The sequence below is a fragment of the Pelobates fuscus genome, chromosome 5, assembly GCF_036172605.1.
Source record: "Pelobates fuscus isolate aPelFus1 chromosome 5, aPelFus1.pri, whole genome shotgun sequence".
NCBI lineage: Eukaryota > Metazoa > Chordata > Amphibia > Anura > Pelobatidae > Pelobates > Pelobates fuscus.
Genome location: NC_086321.1, coordinates 282,441,680 through 282,468,416, shown reverse-complemented (window position 1 = coordinate 282,468,416; position 26,737 = coordinate 282,441,680). Strand labels below are relative to the sequence as shown.

Here is a 26,737-nt window from a genome sequence, read left to right as displayed (position 1 = left end):
ACCATCTTAGAGGTTCTCACAATAAACCCAAGCCCTGAGGCCATGAAAGTGTCACATTAAGGGTTCTTACTTCAAGTATTAGAACTGTCCAAAGACTTGTTTGTCTTTGGAAATCCAGTGCTTTCTGTATTTGATGCTCTTTCCTGCTGTTAAAGGGATACTAACAGCACCAAAACAACTTTAGCTTAATTAAGTAGTTTTGGTGTATATAATCATGTCCCTGCCATCTCACTGTCATTTAGGAGTTAAATCACTTGTGTCTGTTTTAAGAGCCCTAGCCACACCTCCCGTGTCTGTGACACACAAAACCAACATAAAAAAATATTTCGTTTTTCGAACTGATCATACAGCACAGTGTGTTTACTTTAGACGTTCTCTACTGCTCTGTTAACTAAATGTTAATCACACACAGGAGACTATTGTAAGCTGTAACAGGCTATTAGCAGAGCAGAAGATACATACTAAAAAAATAATATTTAGACTTTTATTTAGGAAGACAGCAGTGAGACTGTGCGGGTCTCAGCCAGGGGAGGTGTGTGTATAAACAAAGTGATTTAAGACATTGATTAAAAGTTTAGGACAAACTATCTACATTCCAACTAAAATGCACTGGCTAAACTCTTGTCCGGAAATTAAGTCTGCTTGGAATACGTGAATAAAAATAACTAAGTTAATAAGGCAATCTCAGTGTAAGCAGATAATGCTCAATCCTTCTCAGTTATAATATATTATACAGGTGTTTTTAATAAACAAAACATTTCAAAAAATGGCAACAATGATTTTCTTTTAAACAAAATTTTTAATAACACCTGCAGAAAAAGAAATTTCAACTAAAATAAAAAAAATAAAAAATAAACAAATTGTCAGCTAAAAGGATTATATTTATTAGACCTAGATCCTTTGCAAATTAACAATGAGTAGGTACACTGGGATGCAGGTGGTAGCTGTAGGTGAAGCTTCTGAAAGATCTAGCATCTTCATACGCAAAGGGACAGAAACAGGATTTACGGGTATGGGACAATCTTCTGAGATCAATGATGTATGGGAGGTTGATCACATTAGTTCTTCAATAATATGGACGCCGTGGGTTATTCTGCAAGTAAAAGAACAAATGTGAAATTCAATTCACAATACACAAAAGTATGAATTGTCCTCACAAGAAAGATGTTCCACTCAATGTAAAGACTACAACTATAATACTCTGTATCAATTCTGAGTTTGATGTATTTTTTTTTACCATTTGTTAATGTATTATGATATTGAAAAATAAACACACGAGGACTAAACCTAATTGTGTACATAGTTTTCACTTGTTGCTTATTACAAGTTACGTTTAATGATATTTGAGATTTGGTTTTTGTAATCAATTTAATAGATTTTCTTGAGAAAAATTCCCTTTTTAAAAAAATCTGAAAAAAAAAAGTGAAACTTTCTCAAGAAAATAAATGTACGTCATTAAATTAAATCATTACATTTCATTAAAATAAAAAAAGCAAGAACTAAAAAACTGATGACAGTTGTCCTTTAAGATTATTTTTCCTTTCAATATTTCCTATGCTTTTTCTTGCAGGAGTATTCATTGCGTCAATATCATGGCATCAACTCTCAACTGGAACCTTTAACAATTTGTCACTGATGGAACAAATTTCAACAAATGTCAGTCCTCCCAAGCCTGCCACTCCACTACGCCAGTACTGCACCATGATATTGTCCTCTAATAGAATAAGGTTTTAAAATGAATGCCATTTTGCTTCTCATAACTACATTTTAAATATCAGTTTTGTATGTACACTATGTTATTTGTATTTTTTTTTTAGTCTTAGATAAATAATGAAATAAAGAAATGTACCTCAAAAAATACAAAAAAAATCATGTATTATGGGTGTCTCCAGTTTGAAAAAAAACTTGGTAGTGAAGAGATTAAAGAGTTTACGCTTTCAGTTCTTATTCAAAATGTTGCTCAACAATTGATTTTGGAGAAAACAATCAGCCCTTCTTTGTCCTTATGGTTCATCAAGATGGAAGAGTTCCGCTTAATAGAGGAACAGATATTTAGCTCCTCTGATAGAATGCCACAATATACAGCAATTAGGGACAATGGCTTCTTATGACTTCTGACACACAGTTTTACCTTTCCCTACAAAAAGCTCCCCCAACCATTGACCGATCACAAAGTTTGCTATTTTGTTGTAGAATGACAAGCTCCCCCCTCTTTGTACAGTATTCCCTGGACAGTTAACGTTGGACCGAGACCTGCGCGTCTCACGCTTTTAGATTGTCTATGCCATGATTCGGAGTTCTCTGAACCTTAATAAAATTGTATCTTTTATTTTTAAAAAACAGAATAAAGATCATGTTATATAAAAAAAAAAAAGTTTAAGATGCCAGATACTGGTTCATACCAGTGGGTTAGGCCTGAACCGATATGCCAACATCATCCTTTTTCGGAATGCCTCATACTCGTCGTCATTTTTTGCTAATTCTGCTGGGCGGTCAATACCAAATCCTGCTCCATCGACAGCTGTAGAGCCCCTGTTAATAGAAGGGTGCAATACCATGTTTAGATACAAAGGAGTAGTTTGAATTTCCATGTAAACATCACGTCCCTAGAAATGACCACACCATGTTCAGAATGATCTGATTACATATGACCATGTATATGATATGTAAAAATTACAAAACTTAAAGTTATTCTGTAAATGCCATAACAATTACTGTGTCCTGGTGTGGTTAAGGTGCACGTATTTCCCTGACGTGGCCTGGTGATAAACAGTTAGAATGTTTAAGAACAGTCTGGCATTTACCTGCCTCTGTCTGGTATGGTAATGTGGAAGTTCATACCAGGCATACACTATTCAAAGACTGAGAGCACCAGCCAGATGTAAACATCTAGTTTAGTCTGATGAGTTGTTGCCCATTATAATCTGTAATAATAATAATAATAATAATAATAATAATAATAATAATAATAACAACAACAACAAAGTATTTAACCAGGAAAGGTATATTCAGATTACTCTGGTTTCCAAGTACATCCTGGGGATATTACTATTGCCCAACATCCAGGGGATGTTACCATTACCAAATTTAATGGAACTAATTTTATCTAACTCAGAATGATGAAGGGCTAAGAAAACCCTGCCGGGATTTAAACCTGCAGCCCCAAAGGGTTGAACAGATTCTATTGAGCTCTCTCACCGGCCTAATTTCTGAGTTAGTGTCAATAATGATAAGGTGATGTTGATGAAACTTCTCAGTAATTGTACTTTTACAAACCACAGCTTGACTTATGTGCCCCCTAGTGTTTCTATGTGGTATTAATATGTAATTATCTGTGGATTAAATGAGTACCAAAAAAAAAAAAAAAAAAAAAGGTAAAAAAAAACAGTCTTACTTATTTACAGGGTTCTTGATTCCTTGACCCTCAGACCCCAACCCTTCTCCCTCCTTCCATCCCATCTTCATGAGCATCTGGTATCCAATATTCTCTACAGTTATCTTGAATTCCTTGTACTCTGAGTAGTCTGGCTCACGTCCTTCCTGTTGGTAAAAGAATACAAACAGTGTCATAGGAATATCACTTATAACTTGTGTTGGTTCGTGCGCCCATACAACATATGCAGAGGATAAAAATACATTGGGGGGGCTAGGTAGAGACTAATAGAATATATAAAGTGTGAAATCATACAGCACAATAGAAACATTTGACTAATTTAAATGCAAATATACAAAAAAAAAAAGAGGAAATATTAGAAAACAGAGTGTCTCATTGAATGCATGCTAATGGTGCTTTACCCAGAAAATTATCTGAAAATAGCCTGACACTACATTACATTTAGACCATGGACAATGCATACGCACACATAAACAAAAAAAACAACATAACATTTAGGTTGTTTCAATGTGAAACATACAAGCTCTCCTACAGTCATTCATTGCAAACTACAACTACTACTTGATTTCCTAGCAAATCTTTTCTAACAGGCTACCTCTTTACTAACCGCTACTGTAGTCTGCAACTGTCACTATCCTAATTACCTCTGTTGAACATGTACAAGAGTTTGCATCTCTAAAGATTTGAGGATTTGCACAACTCAAATTCCAGCCATAGATGGGCAAGGGTTTAAAAAAATATATCAGGAAGTATTAATTTACCGAGAGAGTAGTGGATGCATGGAAAAGCCTTCCAGCTGAAGTGGTAGAGGTTAACACAGTAAAGGAGTATAAGCATGTGTGGGAGGTGTGCGTCAAGGGTTATACGTACCACACTGCTTAGTAACAAACAAGCATAACCGATTTATTGATGGAAGTCCTAAACCTATAACATACCCAACTCAGGCTTTAACTTAATATTTTTGGATAATTTTTAAAAATGACTTAATATTGTTGGATACATTGTTTGAAATTATTTTTTTTTCATAATATTAAAATATCAAACAATATATCGTATATAAACATATATCCATCAAATTTGTATTTTTTTTTTTTTTTTTTAAATAAATCATATGAAATGCTTATCCATAAATATTCAATCAATGTCTTAATCCTATAGGGTAAATCAGGAGAAGTATCAAAGCCCTCAAAACTTTTAATTAACAGACTTTTATTCATGGTTTTATTTATTAAAACAGTAAGTTTTAAAAAAAAACTTGCAGAATTTTGACTAATATAGCCTGTTACATTTGCTGAATTATTATTATTATTTTTTTTTTAAATAAATTCTGTCAACTTAAAGGAACACTATAATGTCAGGAACACAAACATGTATTCCTGTCACTATATTGTTTAACTCTAGGTTTTTGGCCCCACTTAGATCGCAAGGGAAAGGTGTTGAAACTTACCTTTATTTATACGCCATGCTAATCTCGCCACAGCTTGCTCCACATCCATGGCTGAGATCATCAAACTTGATGATCACAGTCAATCCAATTCTTTCCCGTAGAATGGGAGGCTATTGTGCATGTGGGGCAAAACGCTTCACTGGGTCAAACAGCATCTTCTAATAAAGGATAGCATTTCTATGGGGAATGTTCAGCACAGACATATGAAGCACATCTAGTGGCAGTCTGAGTGACTAGAGGTGTTACTAGGCAGCAGTGTTTACAGTGCTCAGCCTGCAAGGACAGGCTATTGACACCATAACCACTACATTAAGCTGTAATGATTCTGGTGACTATAGTGCCCTATTAATACTCAAACTATCTATAGCGATGTAAGATTCTGACCATGTAAAAGATTAGAAGAACGTAAAGTTTCATGCTTGATATAATGCATACTTGACCTAGAGTATGGTGTGTAACATTCTCTACATCAATAACAATGTAACATCCCCTACCTTGAGAGCTTTGAAGGTTTCCATGAACTTGTCAAGCTCATCCGGTGGTAGGAAATCTCCGATGAAATGCTTCCCACGGCCCATTTCTGTTAGCTGCTCTGCCCATTCTGCCAGCGTAAAAGAGATCACATTGTAACTGTCCATTCACTTATTATAACGCCTTTAACATTTACTTTTTCAAAAATTGACAACCATGATATTAAAACACTGAACTTATCATGGCTTATCCACTTACTTTCTTGATATTAATCACTATGTCTATCTTGCCTTCTGTTTACCCGCTTAGTTTCAGCCAATGTTTTATACTATGTGTCTTGCCTCAATCTATTTCACCATAAAATGAGTGCTGTTGTTTTGAAATGCCACACATCTATCCTGATGTGTATTTTTAACTGCATGCTATAGCTGTTGGGGCATTGTGGGCTTGTCTGTAATTATCTTTATGCATTGCAAAAATTAAGAATACATTTTTTCATTTTTAAATAAATAAATCGTTCTGTGTTAATTTAATGTGTACCTTAACCTTTTTTATGTAACTACCCCGTCCCTTTTTAGCAATTTTTTTTAAAAAAGCCATGAAACTTTATTCCAGAAAGTTTCCTCATTGTAGCTCAATCCTAACCTGGAGATATCATTATAATGGCATTTGTCCTGCTTTTTACAGAGAAGTACTAAGGATATATGCCCAGAATTTGCTGCAATCTGCCAATTCAATAGGTCTGACATAGAAACACTGGATGCACACCTAATATCCATCATCATTCGCATGCCGACGCCGGGCATCAAATAGATTAAACTATTGAACCTCCTTCGGACTTAAGCTCCAATAGGCTGTGGGCACTGCAAAATGCAAACAGTGCTGTTTTTTAGAAATGTCATGGATTCAATTTGCATGGCTGCAGTGGCAGCATCTATGCCCCAAAATTACTTAATTAAGATGAAGTGATCTAACTTAAAGAGACACTAAGCTCCAAACAAACTTTAGCTTACTGAAGTGGTCTTGCTGTATAGATCACGCCTCTGCAGTCTCACTGCTCAATTCACCATGTAGTGATTAAATCAACTTTGTTTCTGTATAATACAGCCATAGCCACCTTCCCTTGGCTGTGATTCAAATTTTCAACATTAAAAAAAAATTATCTTATGCAGAGTTTATTTACTTTAGAAGTTATCTCCAGCTCTGTTAGTTGAACTTTAATAACATGCAGGAAGTTGTTGCAAGCTCTACTAGACTATTAACAGAGTAGGAGATAAGAAATTCTACATTAAACAGAATTCGCAAGAAGGTAAACTAAAAAAATGTAGTCTAATTTTTAATAGTGAGTCTCATCTGAGTGTTGTGACTAGGGCTGCATAAACAAAGTAATTTAACTCCTAAATGGCAGATAACTGACCGGTAAGGCAGCAGTGGCATGATCTATACACCAAAATGACTTAATTAAACTTGTTTTGGTGCTTAGAGTGCTCCCTTAACCACAAACCAAATAGTTCCCCCCCTATTCTTTAGAAGGTTCAAATGACTGTTTTGAATTACACCCTGAAATGTGATTTATTTTTGTTTTGTGATATTTTACTACAAATTAGTTTTTTGCAAGTAAGGTGTGTATAAAAATAAAACTTGTTAGTAAACTATAAAAAACATGTCCACTCTATCAAAGGCTCGAAAACTGCATTTCAGACAAATGTAACAGTTCAGTTACCTCTAGTCTTATCCATTTCCATCTTTCTAAGCTGGTGTTCCCACGTCCCAAGATCATTGTCCACCTCTTCATCACTGTCATACTCATGCTGGTGTTGTTTCAGAGCTCTCTCCCACATGAGCTGCATATCTTGCATGGCTCGCTTGTGTTTCATAATCATATCATACATTTGCTGCATCTGATCAGAGAGAGAAGACAGCTAGTTAACTACAAAATATATACGCCTGCTTACAGTAGGAAATGATAAAGATTCACAGGATTTTTGTGTGATGAAATGGAGAAACACAGTATGTGTATGTAAGTGGAATGTATATTCTAAAATTGTGTACATTTTGTATAAAATAGAAAATGTTACCAATGTGTTGTGTCAAATTGATAAGTATCTGTGTATGTACACAATACTTGCAGACTAATGAGACTATAACAGTCCATGCCAGCATTATCAAGCCATTCAATTAATCACGGAGACATTTTATTTCAAATTAGTGTATCTTGTTAATTATTGGCAAGACATTTTTTATTTCTTGATATTTCTGTAACCATCTGAAAACCTCAATGACATTACTAGTCTCACACGTTACCATATATCTCTCATCCTACCTCCTGCTGCTCCTTCAGCTGCTTTTTCTGGGCGTCGGAAAGCTCAGTGACACCCACCAGTCCAACTGGTTTCCCTTTTTCATATCCCAGGCCTTTCAGATCCTGAGCTACACATTAAGAGAGATGAGATGTCAGAAACTGTCAGTTGAACACACCGTAACAAAAGGGTTAAAACCCCACATATATGAATCTGTGCTAAAAAAATATAGGATAACTCACAAGGTACTGGATATTAGGTCCAATATTTGCATGATACCTGTAACAGTAGACCCATAAGAACAATATTCTTATTTGTTCTTCACAATGTAATCAAGCTACTGATACTGACCCATTTCAGTTCCCTAGAGACCCACATGCTCAGGTTGACTTAGCAGTAGAGCTTCAAACTGAAAGATTTATTTTGCGGCTACAGTGACTGCACCCAGAGCATATAACTGAAACTACAAGCCTGCCTTTCTATCAGTACATGTCCCAAGCCAGTGCAATATAAAAACAATCCCAAAGGTACAGGTCTATGTCACTGCAATCCATGCTATCCAATTTAGAGAAATTTGTTGGTGGAGAAAGTTGGTAACCACCATAAACTCATATAAGCTTTCAAAGTGGGTCCTATCCTACAGAAACAGAGACACTCACAAGACTTTAAAAATGCTACCTATGAACCCAGCAAGGTTATTCACCAAACACAGAATTTTTGAGAATTAAATTGGAATCCTAAAAATAGCCGATCTGAAAAAAAAATCTCAAATCAAATTTAGCTATGGAACAACTTGGCTATTTTTGCCTTCGCTTTTCCATTCTTAATTGATGAAAATTTAGAGCTTAGTGAATAACCCCGCAGAACTCACATGCAGACCAGAGAGCCCTCTTAAGCAGCCCAATATAACAACTACTGATACCACCAGAGATAGGTTTAAGGACTTGTGACACTATATGGTTGTTATGGTACCCTCTGCTTATGGACTATAATCAAGTATCACAATAAACACTCACTGGTAAGTGTAAAGTCAGCCCTGTTGAGTGTGCTATGAAGTCACCACTGTAGTTTCTCAGTGCTATTTGAAAACAGAAGCTTATACACCTATATCTGCTGCCACCACGATTTAGGATTGGGAAGCCGTGTGCTTTCAGAATTGGTGAACAGCAGGGTATCTGGGTGGTTGCCATAGACCTGTCTATTACCAGAGGTTACTGCAGGAGGTGATTTATAGTGAATAACGTGTAGGCCTGACTAGCAGTACAGGACTTGAAATGTTGTGCCCTGTATCAACACTCTTCTTCAAATAAGCTTATGTACACCTTACACTGAACATGTTTTTGTATCCAAAAATATGGCATTACAATAGGTTCATATGTCTTGTTATATTTCTACATACCAAAAATGTCTGTTTAAAGCATTGCAAGGAGAAAAACATATGCTTTGCGCATTAGCTAAGAAAGAAAATAAATATAGGAACAATGAACATTTAGAGCATAAATTACTAGTTTCAAATAAATCCATCTAAACTTTTAAAACCATGTTATTCTGTAACTGGTGAGTGTAAAGACTTGATGACTAAGTAGAAAAAAAATAATAATAATCAGACAAAATAGATCAATCATTTAACAACAAATATTCAGTGTTTGAAGATATATTCTTTACAGAAAGACAGGAAGGCTCTCAAGGATTATCCAAGTGCCGCCAATCCAGAGTACGCTCTACTCCCACAGCCATCCAAGATAAATAAGGCTCAGGCATAAAACTGGAACAAAGTTTATGGTAATAGAAGATTCTCAATTTTTATGTCCACAAACTAAATCTTAAAAAAATATGTTTACCATTCATTTATTCTTTATAATGCATATTTGCACCCTTTTGAAAGTTAAAATAATATACTTGATTAAGGCATAATTATGTCAAACGTATGCCCCTTATTTGTGATGCACAAGGATTATACTATTCACACTCACTAGAGAAATCTTAATACGCTTCAATAAATCTGTCCCGGATTTCAGTATTCTTCCCAGTCCTTATTTCTGTTGAACTGAAGATTTTTTTTTTTTTTTTAAAGGGACACTCCAGGCACCCAGACCACTTCTGCCCATTGGAGTGGTCTGGGTGCCAACTCCCATCACCCTTAATCCTGAAAGTGTAATTATTGCAGTTTTATAAATGGCAATAATTACCTTGCAGGGTTAAGCACTCCTCTAGTGGCTGATAGACAGCCACTAGAGGCACTTCCGGCTTCTTGGAACACGGAAAGTATTTTAAACAACGCTGGACGTCTTCACGCTTTGCATGAGGACCTCCAGCGTCGCCGGAATCCCTATAGGAAAGCATTGAATAATGTTTTCCTATGGAGAGGTCTAATGCGCACGCCCGGCGGAGCCTGACCCAGCGCTGGATTCAGGTAAGTCACTGAAGGAGGGGGACAAGGCAGGATCCTGCAGTGCCAGGAAAACGGGTTTGTTTGCCTGGCACTGGAGAGTCCCTTTAACTTGATTTTATGTTCAAAATGTTAGCAAGGCAGTAGTCAAAGCATCACAAAAAAACAAAACAAACAAAATACAGTTCATATACCACAAAATAAAAACTATTTCTGTAAAAAAAAAAAAAAAAAAAAAGAGGCATGTTTTGAAAAATAATAATAATAATAATAATATAGTAGTATTGGTTTTGAACACATGGCTAATTATTAAATATAGGTAACCTCTAATGGCATCACTCATGCTTCGATTTAATCATTGATCCTACAATCCATAAAGATGGATCACCTAACATTTACCTGGATATCACAAACTCTAAGGAACCCTATCAATTAATCCTGGTATCCCAGTACCCCTAATCCTGGACCATTAACCCTAAAAGTGTCAACTATAGATCTCAAGGATGCAGCACTTCTAACCCTGCTTTCACTGTTCACCCCTAACTGATGCTTCCCACAAAATTAATAAGGGACTAGTTAGGCGGTGAAGGGTAACAGTTTTGGCTGCACAAAAACTGCATTGATTAAGAAACAGTTCCTGTCCCAGCGATGGGTATTTGGTTTAAGGTAGACTGTTTATACTAAATGTGACATTATTAAGCTCTTCTAACTTTTTCTGTGCTACTGAAAACATCACATATTTTAGACCATAATTGCTTTTATGTAGCAGCAGATGAAAGAAAAAAAGTTCTAAAAATGTGTAAAATATACAGTTTTTCCCACCTGGATCTGTCTTTGGACTGCATACCTGTTAGAAGGCTGGTATCAGGAGGCTCAATGGCCACAGATGTAGGAGAAATGTCTACTTTCTCTTCTTCTGGACCCCAGCGACTTTTCCTCCTCTTCTTCAACGCTGGTTGCTCTATGGCTGGAGGAGGCGATGAGACAAAAGAAGCTGTGGTGTTGGAGGACCAAGTAACAGAGGAAGGGGGGGAAGGCGTTTCAGCAAAAGTAGGCTCTGGGATGAACCTGCGTTTCTGCTCTGGTGCTGGTTCAGGTTTGGAAGAGTTCTTCAAAGCTCTTTTATACTCTTCCAGCTTAATTTTATAATGTCTGTGACCTTTGCTGTTTGGTTCATACAAAAATCTGAAAATAATAAAGGTTTCTTAATATATAAAACACATGCAGTTTATTGCAAAATAATGAAATGTGTTAGAATAAATCTTAAGTAAACAAATATGCAAAATATACATGTTACACATAGAAAAGCAGTAACACGTCTATCATTAACCCTTTGGTATCCAGGCTGCTCTGGGCTTTTAGTGCAAGACTGCACAGATAAATGTCATTTTTATAGTTCGTACTATAATTGTTTTAAAATAATGCTTTGTCATTCTAAAGGCACCTGGGGGTCTACCTTTGGGGCATCCCTGATCTAGAGGAATGTGGATATAAGTAGTGATGTAACGGTTAATTAATTAAGAACATTTTCATATTACAAATTAAAGTCTTCAACTGATAAGGGTGTCTTGATCATGATTCACAAGCATACTGACAAACATGTCAAACATTCTTTTCAATCTATTAAATAACCAATAGCCAATTTCAGCATTAAGGTTTATTCAATAACATTCATCAATGAAACATTGAAGAAAGACCATTTCAAACCCCCGTGCAACTGATTGAATCTCTACACATGCAAAAAAGGCACTAGTCATTGTTCTGTTTTTATTCCATTTGAGAACGCCTATATAGTGAAATGCCTTATTGACATTACTTTTTATTTGATTGAATAAAGGATTTTGGTTTTACAATAATTTATTGTACCATCACCTTTTTATTTCAACAACTTTTTTCCTAGCATTTTATTTATTTTATCCTTTTTTTTGATCAATTTTATCATCCCTACTCTCAAGAATATCCCAGGTGGGGATCATACCACCAATGCTATCATAATACAGCAGTGAGCCTGCTCTACACTTGTAAGTACAATTTTGATTTATTTTACACAGCTTTTATTGTCTTACTGAGAGCACTATTTGTGGCTATTTTTATCTCCTCTTTGAGGACAACCACCTGCTGTGAACGACCGCCACCATCCCCATAAGTGGGGATTATACCACTATATGCGATATACACTAGAGCTGGTCATAACTCTCTTACATGTGAGTGCAACATCACTATTACCTACGTATTGTCTATTGAGTCTTAACATATTGCACTATTAGGTTGTCTTGTCTTCTACCTACATACGGAGACCAAAGACACTCAGATCTTCCACATCCACCAAGCATAAAGAACTTACAAACCACAGCTGCATCTACTTCTTGATAAGAGACACTTTTTATATGTGACAATTTGCACTGTTGGAACGAGATTTTCAGTACTGTTTAATTTTATGTGGTGCAACCCTTCTCGGTCTCTATCATTGTTCTGTGATATTTAACCCCTTAAGAACACACAACATGTGTGACATGTCATGATTCCCTTTTATTCCAGAAGTTTGGTCCTTAAGTGGTTAACAAGAAGTATAGATGGTTATGGTGTTTTGAATGACGTTTGAAACAGAGTGCAAAAAAACTTTATTAATGAAAAACCATGCATAAATATTAGTATGAAAGGGGAAACTACATGTATTTGACGTTATAACTTTTAATGAAATAGTACTACTAAAGCAAATTTTCACAAAATATATTAAAATTACTTATTCCCTATTTAAAGGACCACTATAGTGCCAGGAAAACATACTTGTTTTCCTGGCACTATAGTGCCCTGAGGGTGCCCCCATCCTCAGGGACCCCCTCCTGCCGGGCTCTGGGGAGAGGAAAGGGGTTAAAACTTACCTTTATTCCAGCGCCGGGCGGGGAGCTCTCCTCCTCCTCTCCGCCTCCGGTCCTCCCTTTCGGCTGAATGCGCATGCGCGGCAAGAGCTGCGCGCGCATTCAGCCGGTCGCATAGGAAAGCATTTACAATGCTTTCCTATGGACGCTTGCGTGCTCTCACTGTGATTTTCACAGTGAGAATCACGCAAGCGCCTCTAGCGGCTGTCAGTGAGACAGCCACTAGAGGATTTGGAGGCTGGATTAACCCATTTATAAACATAGCAGTTTCTCTGAAACTGCTATGTTTATAAAAAAAAAGGGTTAATCCTAGAGGGACCTGGCACCCAGACCACTTCATTAAGCTGAAGTGGTCTGGGTGCCTAGAGTGGTCCTTTAAGGTTTAGGTCTTATTGGGTTTTTTTTTACAAGCACTCTGCCTTATTGACAACTGAAAACCAAATACAGTGCGCACTGTGCAACTAAATCACTAGATTTTGGAAGGTCAATATAAAGCGCCCCAGACAGGTTCCACACAATAACATTCCATGGAAATTCAAAGCAGTGTGAACAATGTGAACTTGACAGCATAAACATTAATGTGAATAAAAACTTGCAGCAAGTTAACAGATAATTAACAGACAGGTACCTGAAGGCAGGATTTTCTCTATTGTTTTGCACTGCTATAGCTTCTACTTCTGGGCCTCCATCTGCCACATATCTGGCCAGCTTCTCAGCAAACATCTTAGTATCTTCATCAACTAAAGACAAAGGTTATGAAAGACTGTCATGCAGTGCCTGACCTCCATCATTGAAAAGGCAGATTATCAAGTCATTGAGATATGAAAGTACCATGACAAGTAAGTCATTTATCAAGTGGGTTAAAGGGTTACTCCAACTCTTTTAAAAACAATATTTTGTTTACAATGCCCTATTAGGCGTAACTAATAGTCCTGACCTCCAGCGCCGGACAAAGCTCCTGGCACCGATCTTCACATCCAGTCTGCCATCATTGCAGCACTCACGTGGTCCAATCACAGGCTTCACATAGAAGTCTGTGATTGGACCGTTTTGCTGTCTCAGAGTGCAAGCGCGCAATCTGAACCAGTGCGTGGAGGAAGAAGGGAGGGAAATAAAAAAAATCTATATATATATATCACATACACACACACACACACACACACACACACACACACACACATATTTTACTGAGGAAAGTGGGAGGGACGGAGAAGGAGCCTGCCAGGAAGAAGATTATTATGGCTGTCGCCAGCTTGCGCTCTGATGACAGACATAGAATATGCACAGAAGTGACATTTTGTAGTCTGGAATGGACTTTAGGGCTGCTTAAGTAACATGTGCAGAGGGTGCAACTTGCCCCTGGCCCACAAGTGGCAATAACTCTAGATGTGCAAGATTTTAAGCAAAAACATTGCACATCTATATTCCTACTAGCATGACCACATTAAATCACTGAATTGGTCACAGTGGTTGGATCACCCTTTAAGAATAGCCTAGACAACTTTATGACACTTAATGGTAATGTTATTAATCAGATATTATAAAATAAATCAAAGGGAGCTGTGATATATCTATGCCTAAGTTGAACAAAATCACATCTTACAGGTATTTGGGTAGTTCTTACCTTTTGACTCACCCTGCATTTAACGACACAATTATACAGTATTAGGTTTATATTTAAAAATACTAAATCACAATATTGTTTTTCTATCCTGCTGTTCCAGTTTCTGACATTATCTGAAAACAAGTCCCCAAAAGTGCAGACCATCAGAAGACATACTAGCGCTGCGCAAACTACACTAAGAGCTTTCTCAACAGCGCACATCAGGCCGACCTGCTCCCTTTCCCAGACAAACCTGCTCCCACTGAGTGACCACAAAAGTGATCTGTATCACAGGCATGCCTGTCACCACTGTCCAACTTTGTCTAATGCTTTTATCTATCAGCATTGTGTGCCCAGTTAACAGTCCATGCAGGGTCACTTACCCTTGTTAGCAGCCATTTTTTCTGGATCCTCACATTCTTTCCTATACTCTGCCAATTTCTTCCTGTAATAGAGGAACTCCCGGCTGTTATGATCATGTAGAAATCTAAAAAGGAAAAAAATACATTTAGAAAGTTGTGAAACAGAAATCAGGAACACAGGTTTTTTACATTACAGCTATGTTTCAGCTCTAGAAGAAACATTCCCTTTGTGATAATTATACCATCTGTAATTTCTTAAAGGGACACGCTAGGCACCATAACCACCAAATTGAGATGTAATAGTTATGGCGCCAAGAGCCCCAGGCACTGTTGTCAGGTAATCTGTCAAACTGTTAAACATTTTGACATTTATCTGTGTTTCAGGAGCCTGCGGCATTTCTAGCTGAGCTGGACTGATAAGGTGGAAGTTACATATTTATGCATTATCATCATTATTATTATTATTATTTATAAAGCTCCAACAAATTCTGCAGAGCTGTACAATTATCATGCCAATTGGTACAAGGTTTAAACAGTATTCATTGATTGAGTGTGTGGACATCTCTCAGCCAATGAATACTTTTTAAAACGGACAGGTGTTGGTAGGATGAAGGTATAAATGTCCGGTTTATGAAACGAATTCAAACTGAAAGGACCACAGGCACTTCACACAGCAAAGTTAGACCGTTCTGTCTGATAGATTACAGGCAGACATCACCCAGAGACTTCCACTGTATAGTGTGCAGTAGTGGTTATAGTGCCCACAGTGAGTGTCACTTTAACCATAGCCTTGCAATTATCATTAAAAAAATTAAAATCATGGGTTGGTGACAAAACGGATAATAATTAGATGTATTAGATAATTTGATGGTTTCTTATCTAGAATGGGCAAAACTGCCTGGTTGCTTGTTGAAATGACTATGCACTGGCCTTCAGAATAAAATGTTTTTGACTGCCCCAGCTTAAACCATTCACAGCACTGCTTTCCATATGCATTAGTAAAGGTACAGCTATTACAATTTCATTTTCAGTCAATTAGATGTGTATACAGAAAACAAAATGAAATAATTAATGGAAGGATAAATAATTGGCACTTAGTGATGGCGCAGGGCCCATGCACAATTATGTACTAATCCCACTCCTGCTTGACATTTTAACATTAAAAATATATATATTTTAAACATTTGAGTGTTGGTAAAACATGCCAATTGAGTTCCTTTGAAAAGTCACTGCACCTCCAGTGAAGTCATTAGTAATGACTTCTGTTCAAACTAAAAGGTGTTCTTAGGTAAACATTAGAGACAAAGGGTGCATATGCACAGCAGTCACCACACTCTGCCAACCAAATGCAACTCAAAGAGAAACATTGAATCCAATACGAGCATTAAGAGCGTTCTGAAGACCTTGCCTTATCAAAAGTCTTCATGAGGAAGAGGATCTAGAGGCATGACAGCCGCTAGTGATGTGATTTTTGAACAAATGTGAACATTGACTATTCTCTGAAACAGCAATCTTTTAAATGTAAATGTCTATGCACCAAAGTCACTTCATTAAAGATAATGTGATTTTGGTGCTTAGAGTGTCCCTTTAATTATAATTAAGAAACAGAATCTAATTAATTTCTTCACACATTGTAGATGGTAATATCAATGCAGGTGTTACTGTAGCCCTGACTATATGTTTGGAGACAAGTCACTACACACTTCTATGCACAGGCAAAGATGCACTTTAAAGGTAAAACTCACGTGAAAGCAGGATTATCCTTATAATCTTCAATTGCCATTTTTTCAAGCTCTTTGCCCCCTTCAGCTACATATCGAGCCAACTTCTCCACCACCTTGCGGGTTCCACTGTCCTCTGGGGGTGAAACTTTAAGCAGGCTGTCAGTACTGGGATTCAATTCACACAGCAAACAGTCAACAGGCATTTAACTGCTAGGAAGAGGGCCGCAGAGGACAGCAAGGGAAGGAAGCGGGAGTGAAACAGTAACATATTGCTTAGATTGTCAAATTGTGGGGCCATGGTGCGTTGTTCAATTTTTCTACACTGAACCTTGTTCCCTAAAGCACTCCAATCATTCATATACAAACATACACCCAGAGAAAATTTTGCAAAATAACTCCAGGTTTGTATGGGGCGGTTTTAGAATAAGAGGTCAAACAGCAAGGGTAGTGAAAAGGAAGGTAAACAAATTAAGGCATGTGCTAACTGCAAGATCAAGGACAAGCGAACTGAACAGACATTAATAAAAAATGTCTCACATCTAGCTACAGTTTGTTGATATGGTAGATCCAGGCTAAGATATATGAATATTAACACAACATAAATGGATTTATTCAAACAATCTTCTACTTAAGATTCCACGCTGGAAAAACAACAACTATACAATTTCCTAAAAGGCCATCACTCGTGTTTTACATACTATATAATGTTATCACAAGATAACATACCCTCTAATGTTCACAGTGAGAAGCAGCTTAGAATACAGAGCTTGCTTAGGTACATCAATCTTTCTGAAACATCTCACAAAAATATTACAGAAGCCCTACGTTCAGATTGTCTCTGATGTCAAATGTTTAACAAAAAAGTGCAGATTGCACTTCTGATAGATTAACAACAGTAATGATTCTATGGGTATTCTAAACGTGGAATTATCAAAACATTATTTAAAAAAAAAAAAAAGTCTAATTTGTTTTATCGGATGAACACATGATACTGTTACAAAGTTCAACACCCATAGGAAGGATCATAGACGATGTCTAATACCTTGAGAACTAATAGGACTGGGATGCTACGTGCAGTATACAACAGTAGCTGGAACCCTTTAGTTGCTGACTTTGCAAGTTCTGCATAATATGTAGCCCCAAGAGGCAAACACACATATCGACAGACAGTATTCAAGGCCATGCATGCACCATTGCAGAGCTAGTCTGCACTGCATTGCAGGAAGTCAGAATACTGTGGTTTGCAATAACTTGGAATGACCCATGGTCAAATTACCTGCTTTAAGCTACCCTAGATGCAAAATGTTTTGTGCCCTCGGGATGTTCATTTAGAATTCCTGAGGAGCGACTACGTATAAGACTTTGTGCTAATGTGACATAATATTTGTACAATACCCCATGTATGTTTCATTCACACTGATCACTCACACAAAATCTTTACAGCTTTCCACTAGTTACAGTGTGTTATCCCCCTGGCACATCGTTGGTATTAAAATGTTGATGTTTTGTATGTCTAGCCTAATAATCCTCTCTCACCTTCCACTACTTACTTTTTATTTCAAGCCACTGCTCATAATCTTCCTCATCATCATCATCATCCTCAGGAGACTTAAAGACACTGAGACGGTTAATTTTCGGGGTTTGCTTAGTGTGCGAATAGGTCTTCATTTGGTTTAACATACTTTCCCCAGAGAGTCCAGGTCTCTTTCCTAAAACAACAGGTTTCTTCTGAGAAGGCCCAGTGTTCCCAGCTGAACTTGATGAGGTATCTGTGAGTAAAAAACAAAACTGCTGTTATTATGGCACATATAACAAAACAAAATAATTTAAAGAAAACTAATATTGGGCATCATAAATTACATTTTAAAAATATATTTTTGGAAACAAAATATAAATAGGGAAATCTCATCTAACACTGTACACAGCCCTTTAGTTATCATTTTGTCAAATCATTTATTTAAGTATACAATTCAATGATTCTCTATGACAAGATTATCACTGGCGGATTGCAGCAATCGCCATGCATGTGCCTATAGTCCCCAATGCTCCACTTTGAGTAGCACTAGATTGGATTATCATCCTGGAGGCACGCCTCCAGAGTTATCTCACACGACGAGGAGCGGGCAGCAGAGGAGACTCGAAGCTGAAAAAAGATAAGTAAAATAATATTTTTTAATTATTTACTGTGCACGTTATGGGGACAGAACCACTGTAGCATTAGAAATAGATATTTGTATTCCTAATGCTATGTTGTCCCTTTAAAGCAACTCTTCAAACATCAAAAACTCCAAACACCTTAAGCTTGCTGAAGTGCTTGCTGAATGTGTAAAGAGTGTGTCCTCTTTTTTTCAAATGTACAAAAAGTACAGATATCAATAGAAATTGGCACATTTATGAATTAATCTTGTTACACCCCCTGGTCCTGGTTTGTTTAGCTCAGTGGAGCTAATCTGAAGAGGCAGCAATTGCCTTGCAAGGACGTCTCACTGAGCTGCACTGGGAAGTCTGTGATTGGACAACCAAAGAAAGTCTGGGCTAGGGAAAAGGGGAGTGGCTTGCAAAGTCCACAGGGCTATATTTTACCTGTCCTCCAGTGCCTCTCTTTCCTCCTCTCTGGCTGCAGCATCATCCCTGCCACAATCCCCAAATGGCTAGAGGCAGAAGATCTGCAGCTTTTGCAAGCTGTGTTTAAATATAACCCCAATTAAAATACTGTTAGCTCTATAGCTCATTAAGAGGTATGGGAAGCCACAATAACGTGCACTCACAGAGTGGTTAACTTTCAGTCTGTGTGAGGGATAAAGGGAAGGGGATTGCAAAGGCAAGCAGGTTTGTTTCCATTTATTTACAAAGAAAACATGCAGAAAAAATGAGAGCTGCCAAAGGTGGAGTGACACCTCCAGAACCTATTGTCAATTTCTCAGTACATATAGCACTTCATACTGAAACACTGCCAACACAGAAAAACAGCGTTCAAAACACTGAAGTGGTAATGGTGCTTGGAGTAATCCTTTAAAAGCAGTTATCTACTTCCATTGGGCTACTGAATTTCACCATAATCAAGAGGGAGCTGCAGCACAGCTCCAGAGCAAACGAATGTGAAGGTTTGTGGCTCTAAAATTATTAACAATGTTTGTCTTGTCGTATGATTTAAGGCAGAAAAGAGACTCACAACTAAAAATATGTAAGCTCGAAGTAACATTTCTTCTTATGCTGCATCTTGTACTGAATGATCTAGTGACTGCTTATCAAGTGGTGTTGTCAGGATAGATTTGTGTGACAATTCTAGATAACATGTAATTAATAGACGGGTAATGCATCTGATGACATAATCCAACATTTCATAATAAATCTTCACATGAAAGAAAAAAAACAACTTGATGGACACATGTCTCTTTTCAGCCTATGTAACTATGTAACTCGTTTTTCCTCTATGGACGGTATTCACTCTTCTGCACATAGAGATTACACAGGGCCATCATGAAATACAAAATCATTTTTCCTCACTCACCTGTGCTCGACTTTTCTTTCTGTAACTTGAGAAACTGCTGCAGGAAGCTGCCATCGTTTGCAAACTTGTTTGATGTGGAGGATGAAGAAGGTAAGCTATAGATTGAATTGAAAACAACTGATTCTAATCTAAATACATAGCAAGATCAATATAATGTTAAATTATAGAAAGAACATTCTCAATTTGTAAAATAAATTGCAAGCTTATAGAAAACATAGTTTCTTACTTAAATGTCAGGTTTTTTTTAAAGAAGTTAAAGGATTACTCTAAGCACCATGACCACTTCAGTGATTTGAAGTGGCCATGGTGCCTGGAGTCAGTATATGCAGCATTTCAATATGAAATGCTGCGGATAGAGAGCTTAACCCCTCTGCTGCCCGAGGTGAGACTCCACTTCTGGCAGCGACATTGGGATGTTAATATCAAACCTGGAACAAGAGTTCCTGGATAGCTAACGTAAAGTCTGTGCAAACTTAGCATCTGCCATCAGCATGGAGAGCAGGGTAGAAGTGTTAGCTATGTGTTTCCTGTGGAAAATAAAAGAGATTAAGTTGTTATCAGACCAGAACTTTCCTTTATGGGTATATCAGTACACTTCAATCTGACAAAAGATTGTGAAAAATCTTAAAAGTAACCCTTATACAGTGTTTAGTGAGCTCACTGGGTTTAACACTTTCAATATATTATGGTGGGGGTCATCAAATCCAGTCCAATTATTTTATTCTGTCAGAACAACAGGTAGGAAGATCATTTATATTGTATTACAATACTGCTAAAATATGTTTTTTTCATTATGACAAATCATTTTAAAGAACCACTATAGGCACCCAGACCACTTCAGATTAATGAAGTGGTCTGGGTGCCAGGTCCAGCTAGGTTTAACCCTTTTTGCTGTAAACATAGTTTCAGAGAAACTGCTATGTTTACCTATGGGTTAATCCAGCCTCTAGTGGCTGTCTCATTGACAGCCGCTAGAGGCGCTTCTCACTGTGATTTTTACAGTGAGAAGACGCCAGCGTCCATAGGAAAGCATTGAGAATGCTTTTGAGCATTGAGAATGTTTACCTATGGACCGGCTGAATGCGCGCGCGGTCATGCCGCGCATGCGCATTCAGCCGATGATGCCGAAAAGGAGAAGGAGAGTTCCCCGTGTTGAGGGAGCCCAGCGGGGGGAAAAGGTAAGGGACTAACCCCTTCCACCCCCTGGAGCCCAGCGGGAGGGGGACCCTGAGTGTGGGGGGACCTAGAGACCCTGTAGTGCCAGGAAAATGAGTATGTTTTCCTGGCACTATTGTGGTCCTTTAATACAATTTAAGATTTCATTTTTTTATTTAAGTAGCTCATTTAAGTAGTATGTAAGGTCACAGAGGCTGCAGCAATAAAGTAGGTGGTTGCTGAAAAAAAAAAACCCTCTGTAAATAGTTCTTACCCTGTACACTTTAACCCCTTAAGGACACATGACATGTGTGACATGTCATGATTCCCTTTTATTCCAGAAGTTTGGTCCTTAGGGGTTAAAGGAACACATTAAATCGCCAAAACAATTTTAGTGTAATGTTTTTGCAGCCACACCTAACTGTGACTCCCATAGGCTCCCTACACCAAGCATGTCAAACTCAAAGGCTAGCACGGGTCAAATAAACAAGGTTTAAGTTTATGTGGGCCGCAAAAAAAAAACCTTAAATTGTACAGTATAATAAAAATTATTATAAATAATAAAAAACAGCATCCCCTCATCTAAACCCCAGTCCCCCCTATACTAAATCCCAGTCCCGTTCCCCCATGCTAAATCCCAGTCCCCCCTCTATGCTAAATCAATCCCAGTCCCCCCCCCATGCTAAATCAATCCCAGTCCCCGCCCCCTCTATGCTAAATCCCAGTCGTCCCCCCTTCTATGCTAAATCCCAGTCCCCCCCACCCCCTCTATGCTAAATCCCATTCCCCCCCCTCCCCTATGCTAAATCACAGGCTTCAACCCCTCCCCCCCCCCCCCCCCCCCCCCCCTATGCTAAATACCAGTCGCTCCTGTGGTAAATTACCAAACTCTATAAATTATTATGTATGCATGCACATATGAAATCTGGTCCGTCTACTTTAACAAATATTTATTCAGAGACAAAACAACATACAAATAATGACACACAATCTAACTAACTCAACAACAGCAACAACAATCTAACTAACAATAAAAACTAAATCTTATAAAATCACCAGATCCCACTCACTTAGTTCAATATGATGAAAATTAGCCCATGTCTGCTAAAAGATCTGCTCAGTAGCACAGCCAAGAAGGAACAGGGAGGAATGGGGATAGTTTAAAAATAAATAAAAAATTGCCAACATGCAGATAGGGATCGATATTCTGTATCGGCCGATATTCTGTATTGTCGGCAATATCGGTATCGGCCTACAGAGATACCGATTTTGACGATAATACATACCAGGACTGCATTATATAGACACACTTCACAAACACACTGCATTCACTATAAACACATACTGCATTTAGTATATACACACACACTGCATTGACTTTACACACTACATTCACTATACACACACACACTACACAAACACACTCTGCATTCATTATATACACACTACACAAACACACTCTGCATTCATTATATACACACTCTACACACACTACACAAACACACACAGGTCCCCTGTCTAAACACACTGCATCCACTACACAAGGCATGTATATTTTGTGCATTTACCTTTAGAAATAGTTTATTTTTTCAAAATGGTAAATGTACAGAATATCGGTAAGTTATCGGCTTGAATGTTCACAAATTATCGGTATCGTCTCTAAAAAAAATCCATATCAGTCGATCCCTACATGCAGACTCCACTCACATTGCCACTGCCAGTATGCGACTCTGGAGTCCAGCCTCTGGTATACCTCCAATGGCACCATCCGCATCCTGTGCCAAAGTGGATCCTCCCGATACTCCTTGAAACCGTGAGAAGGTGGAGCACGTTGACGTCTTAATGTGACATGCGTTGCCTCCGTGCAGCTCCAGATCTTCCACTGTCCAGCCACGGCCATCGCAACACTGACCAACACACACACACACACATATTTACACATTCTTGCACACACTCACAAATCATTTTATGTATTGCTCCCTACCTTTGGGAGCTGGTGTGGGGCCTCTCCCTGGGGTCTCCCTTCCTGGTCCTCATGCTCGCAGTTTAGTGATGCCACAAAGATATTCATTGTGGGCTGCGGGTTTGTGTTGGTCAGTGTTGCGATGGCCATGGCTGGACAGTGGAGGACCTGGAGATGCACGGAGGCATGTAACTCCACATTCAGACGTGACGTCAACGTGCTCCACCTTCACAGGGTTTTAAGGAGTAGCGGGAGGATCCGCTTTGGCACAGGGTGTGGACGGCGCCATTGAGGGTACACCAGAGGCTGGACTCCGGAGTCACATACTGGCAGCGGCAATGTGAATGGAGTCTACGTGTTGGCGAATATTGTTATTTTTTTTTTAAACAGGGGCTGGGGTTTAGTAGAGGGGGTGCTGGGATTTAGCATAGAGGAGGGGACTGAGATTTAGTAGAGGAGGATGCTGTGGTTTTTTTTCTACTGTACTTCTTAAAAGAAACCTACGTTTCTATAAAAAATGTAAGGTTGTTTTTTTTTTTTTTGCATCCCACATAAATTTAAACCTTGTTTGTTTGGCATGTGCTAGCCTTTGAGTTTGACATGCTTGCCCTTAGCACATGTGTTTACATTTTTATTTTCAAGTTTGATAAAGAAAGAAGAAATAAAAACCTGGGAGCTACTTTGGGCCTATTTATTATTTACTTATATGTGGCTTTTTGTTATTATATTGAAAGTGTTAAACTGAGTGAATCTCTTCTTTCAGCGATACAGTGGTAATATTTTACATATGACTATTTTTATGATGTATTCATAATATATCCAGCTGCAATTATCTTAATTTATGATTGCAAAAATATGTGGGTTCTATTAATCTGTGTGTGACTCTATTCACATCTTTGGTCTTTTTGTAATGAATTTATCAGGGCCATATATGTCCTAAAGTGGCTAGTATAGCTATGCATGATGACAGCACATATTCCTGTAGTAATGCAGAGAAAATCAAGAGACACTGCCTATATTGAAGCAGAAACAGAGAAGGTGGATGTGTGTATTATATTTTTAAAGTGGTACTGTCACCCTCTAAGAACTTTGCATAATTTGCATAAAGACCCCTTCCCCCGACATCTGTGACATTGTCTCTGGGGGTCCGATGGCAGGGAGTTAATGAAATACTAATTTTGCAGGGAGGGGGTGACATTGCACCTTTAAAAAAATTAATAAAAATCTAAAATTGGTAAGTTGACTAAAATGAAACATCAACCTAAAAAAAAAAAAAACAGGTCTAGTAGTCTTTCCTGGAACAGAGTTGTTACATAATGAAACATCTTTGCTTGTGTTACACATTTCCATTAAAAGTTTAAAGGGGCATTCTAGCTACATAACCACTATACACTGACACCGTCTCACTTACACTTACCAGGGTCCACACAGGCCAGCACATCTCCAACTGATAGTAAAAGAGGAAGTTTTCCTTCAGCATTAGAAATATCAGTCTTGTACAACATTAATATCATTAAAGCAGGAGTACAAACTTCCCCTTTAGTAATATCTGGGAACAGGAGTCGGACAAGCATGTCCAAGTGTCAAACTGCTACAGAACGGTTTGACTCTTGGCACACTGCTAGGGGACTACAGTCAAAAATAACTGATTATGATGACAAATTTGACAGTGTTAGGGCAATGTACCAATGTCTAGACTCTAGAGCATCATGACGAAAATCACTGACAATGGAACAGTAGAAATCAGTGACGACTAACCACTGGCACATCAGAACAATTACTTCCATAACATTAAGCCATATGTATGGCCAGCAGAAACCCAAAAGCTGGAGTGCCATTAGTATAATCAATAACTCGTTTAATATTAATCCATAAACAGTATGTTTACTCACTCAGCATTTTGAGACTGGATGGCTTGCTGAGCTTGCTTGGCCTGATGTTTTGTTTTGGCTTCAATCTCTTTCTTTTTCTTCTCTATGAGTTCCTCTTGGTAAAGAATATACGCACTGGTTTTAACCGGTTTAGAGGGCGTAGAAGCAAATCGCCGCCCCCCTATACCTGAAAACAAAAGGAAATTACTAAACCAAGCTTGCAGTTTTTTTTTTTAATGAATGAGTTCAAGATTAATTAGTATGTGGTAGCACAGAAAATTTGTAACAATTTAGCATATTGAAAAAGTGTAATTCAAAGATGATACTTAGAAGAAGAATTCTGGGCTGGCTACATCAATTTTATTCAAGTTATGGATGCAGTGCCTGCAAGCTGCACGCCGTACTTTGGTTCCAGCTTTCTCTCTCAAGAGAGATAGCTGAGCCGCAGTCCACAGCTCTGCCAAGAATTTAGCATAGGACAGCTCATTAAAGGAACACTATAGCATTAGGAATACAAAACTGCATTCATAATGCTTTACTGGCCCTCTGTCTCAATGGCCCTACAAGCCAGTTAACCCATATTTTCCCTTACCGCTTTCCAGTGCCGAAGTTGCTCGACGCTGGATTGACGTTCTCCTCCAGCAATGTCATCCCAATGGGGAAACCTATTGCACACGCATTAGACCGTCCCCATAACAAAGCACTGAATGAATGCTAAGAGGGTTTTGAAGACACTGGACGTCTTCATGCAAAGTGGTTTTACATTGCAGGGTGAATTAAAGGAACAATTTAGGCACTAAAACAACTTCCTATTATTGAAGTTGTTCTAGTGCCTTCAGTCCTACCACCCTTTACAATACCACAAAAGCTTTTATTTCAATAAGAATGCGTCTCCAAGCCATGACCTATGGGTGTGAGAGCTGGGAATGTTCCTTTCCTGCTCTCATACTGTAACATACCATGAGCACATATGCAGTCATGGTCTGTCATAGAGAAACATTGTATTCAATGATTCTCTATGGCAGAATCATAGACACATTGCAGCGAGCGTCACACATGCCTCTACGGTCCCCAACGCTCCTCTATAGCACAGAGGGAGACTTGGAGAATAGGTGAGTAATTAGTTTATTTTCTTTTTATTTCATTTTTTCTTTCTACACAATGGGGGGTCCTTAAGTAAATAGCCACATCAAGACTGTATTATATGCATACTTGTATTTCTAATGCTACAGTGTTCCTTGAAGGAAGGAAAGAAAAAAGGAAGAGTTGTCCCGGAGGATGAGCTGAGGGGAGGACTTGGGCAGCAAGGAGGGGGGGGAGGTCCCACTATTGGTAATCTGTTGCCAGAATTCACATTAGCCAGCTGCCTAATGATAATGACAGATATCTTTATGTGCAGCGCTTCTAAATTACATGGTGCACATACAGACTCCAAGCATCATGACCACTTTAAATCACTGGCATGATCATGGTTCTTGGAGAGACGCTTTAAAGGAACACAATTGGTTTTAGTTCCAGCAGTGACCTAGCACCCCCCAATGCAAATATTCAAACTGTTTAGCAACATTAGGGTCCCCCCTTCTCCTCTTAGGTTCCAAGAGAGCAGGAAGCTCCAATTAGGATCTTGATTTCACTCTACTGAACTAATGACATTTCATTTAGAATTTA

General features: G+C 38.2%; 1 protein-coding gene across 1 annotated transcript in view; it reads right to left on the bottom strand.

The window, feature by feature from the left end:
• Nucleotides 1–324: 324 nt before the first annotated feature.
• The window catches only part of SUGP1 (SURP and G-patch domain containing 1), a 28,912-nt gene continuing 2,499 nt past the window's right edge, over nt 325–26,737 (bottom strand). The window contains exons 2-14 of the mRNA XM_063455370.1: nt 25,091–25,256; nt 20,081–20,175; nt 18,120–18,338; nt 16,591–16,714; nt 14,867–14,970; nt 13,509–13,620; nt 10,849–11,186; nt 7,636–7,742; nt 7,036–7,213; nt 5,336–5,442; nt 3,395–3,540; nt 2,403–2,532; nt 325–1,093 (exon numbers count right to left, since the gene is read on the bottom strand). Of these exons, the coding sequence (XP_063311440.1) occupies nt 1,067–1,093; nt 2,403–2,532; nt 3,395–3,540; nt 5,336–5,442; nt 7,036–7,213; nt 7,636–7,742; nt 10,849–11,186; nt 13,509–13,620; nt 14,867–14,970; nt 16,591–16,714; nt 18,120–18,338; nt 20,081–20,175; nt 25,091–25,256 (1,853 nt within the window). The 3' untranslated portion in view covers nt 325–1,066. The remainder of the gene's footprint in view (nt 1,094–2,402; nt 2,533–3,394; nt 3,541–5,335; nt 5,443–7,035; nt 7,214–7,635; nt 7,743–10,848; nt 11,187–13,508; nt 13,621–14,866; nt 14,971–16,590; nt 16,715–18,119; nt 18,339–20,080; nt 20,176–25,090; nt 25,257–26,737) is intronic.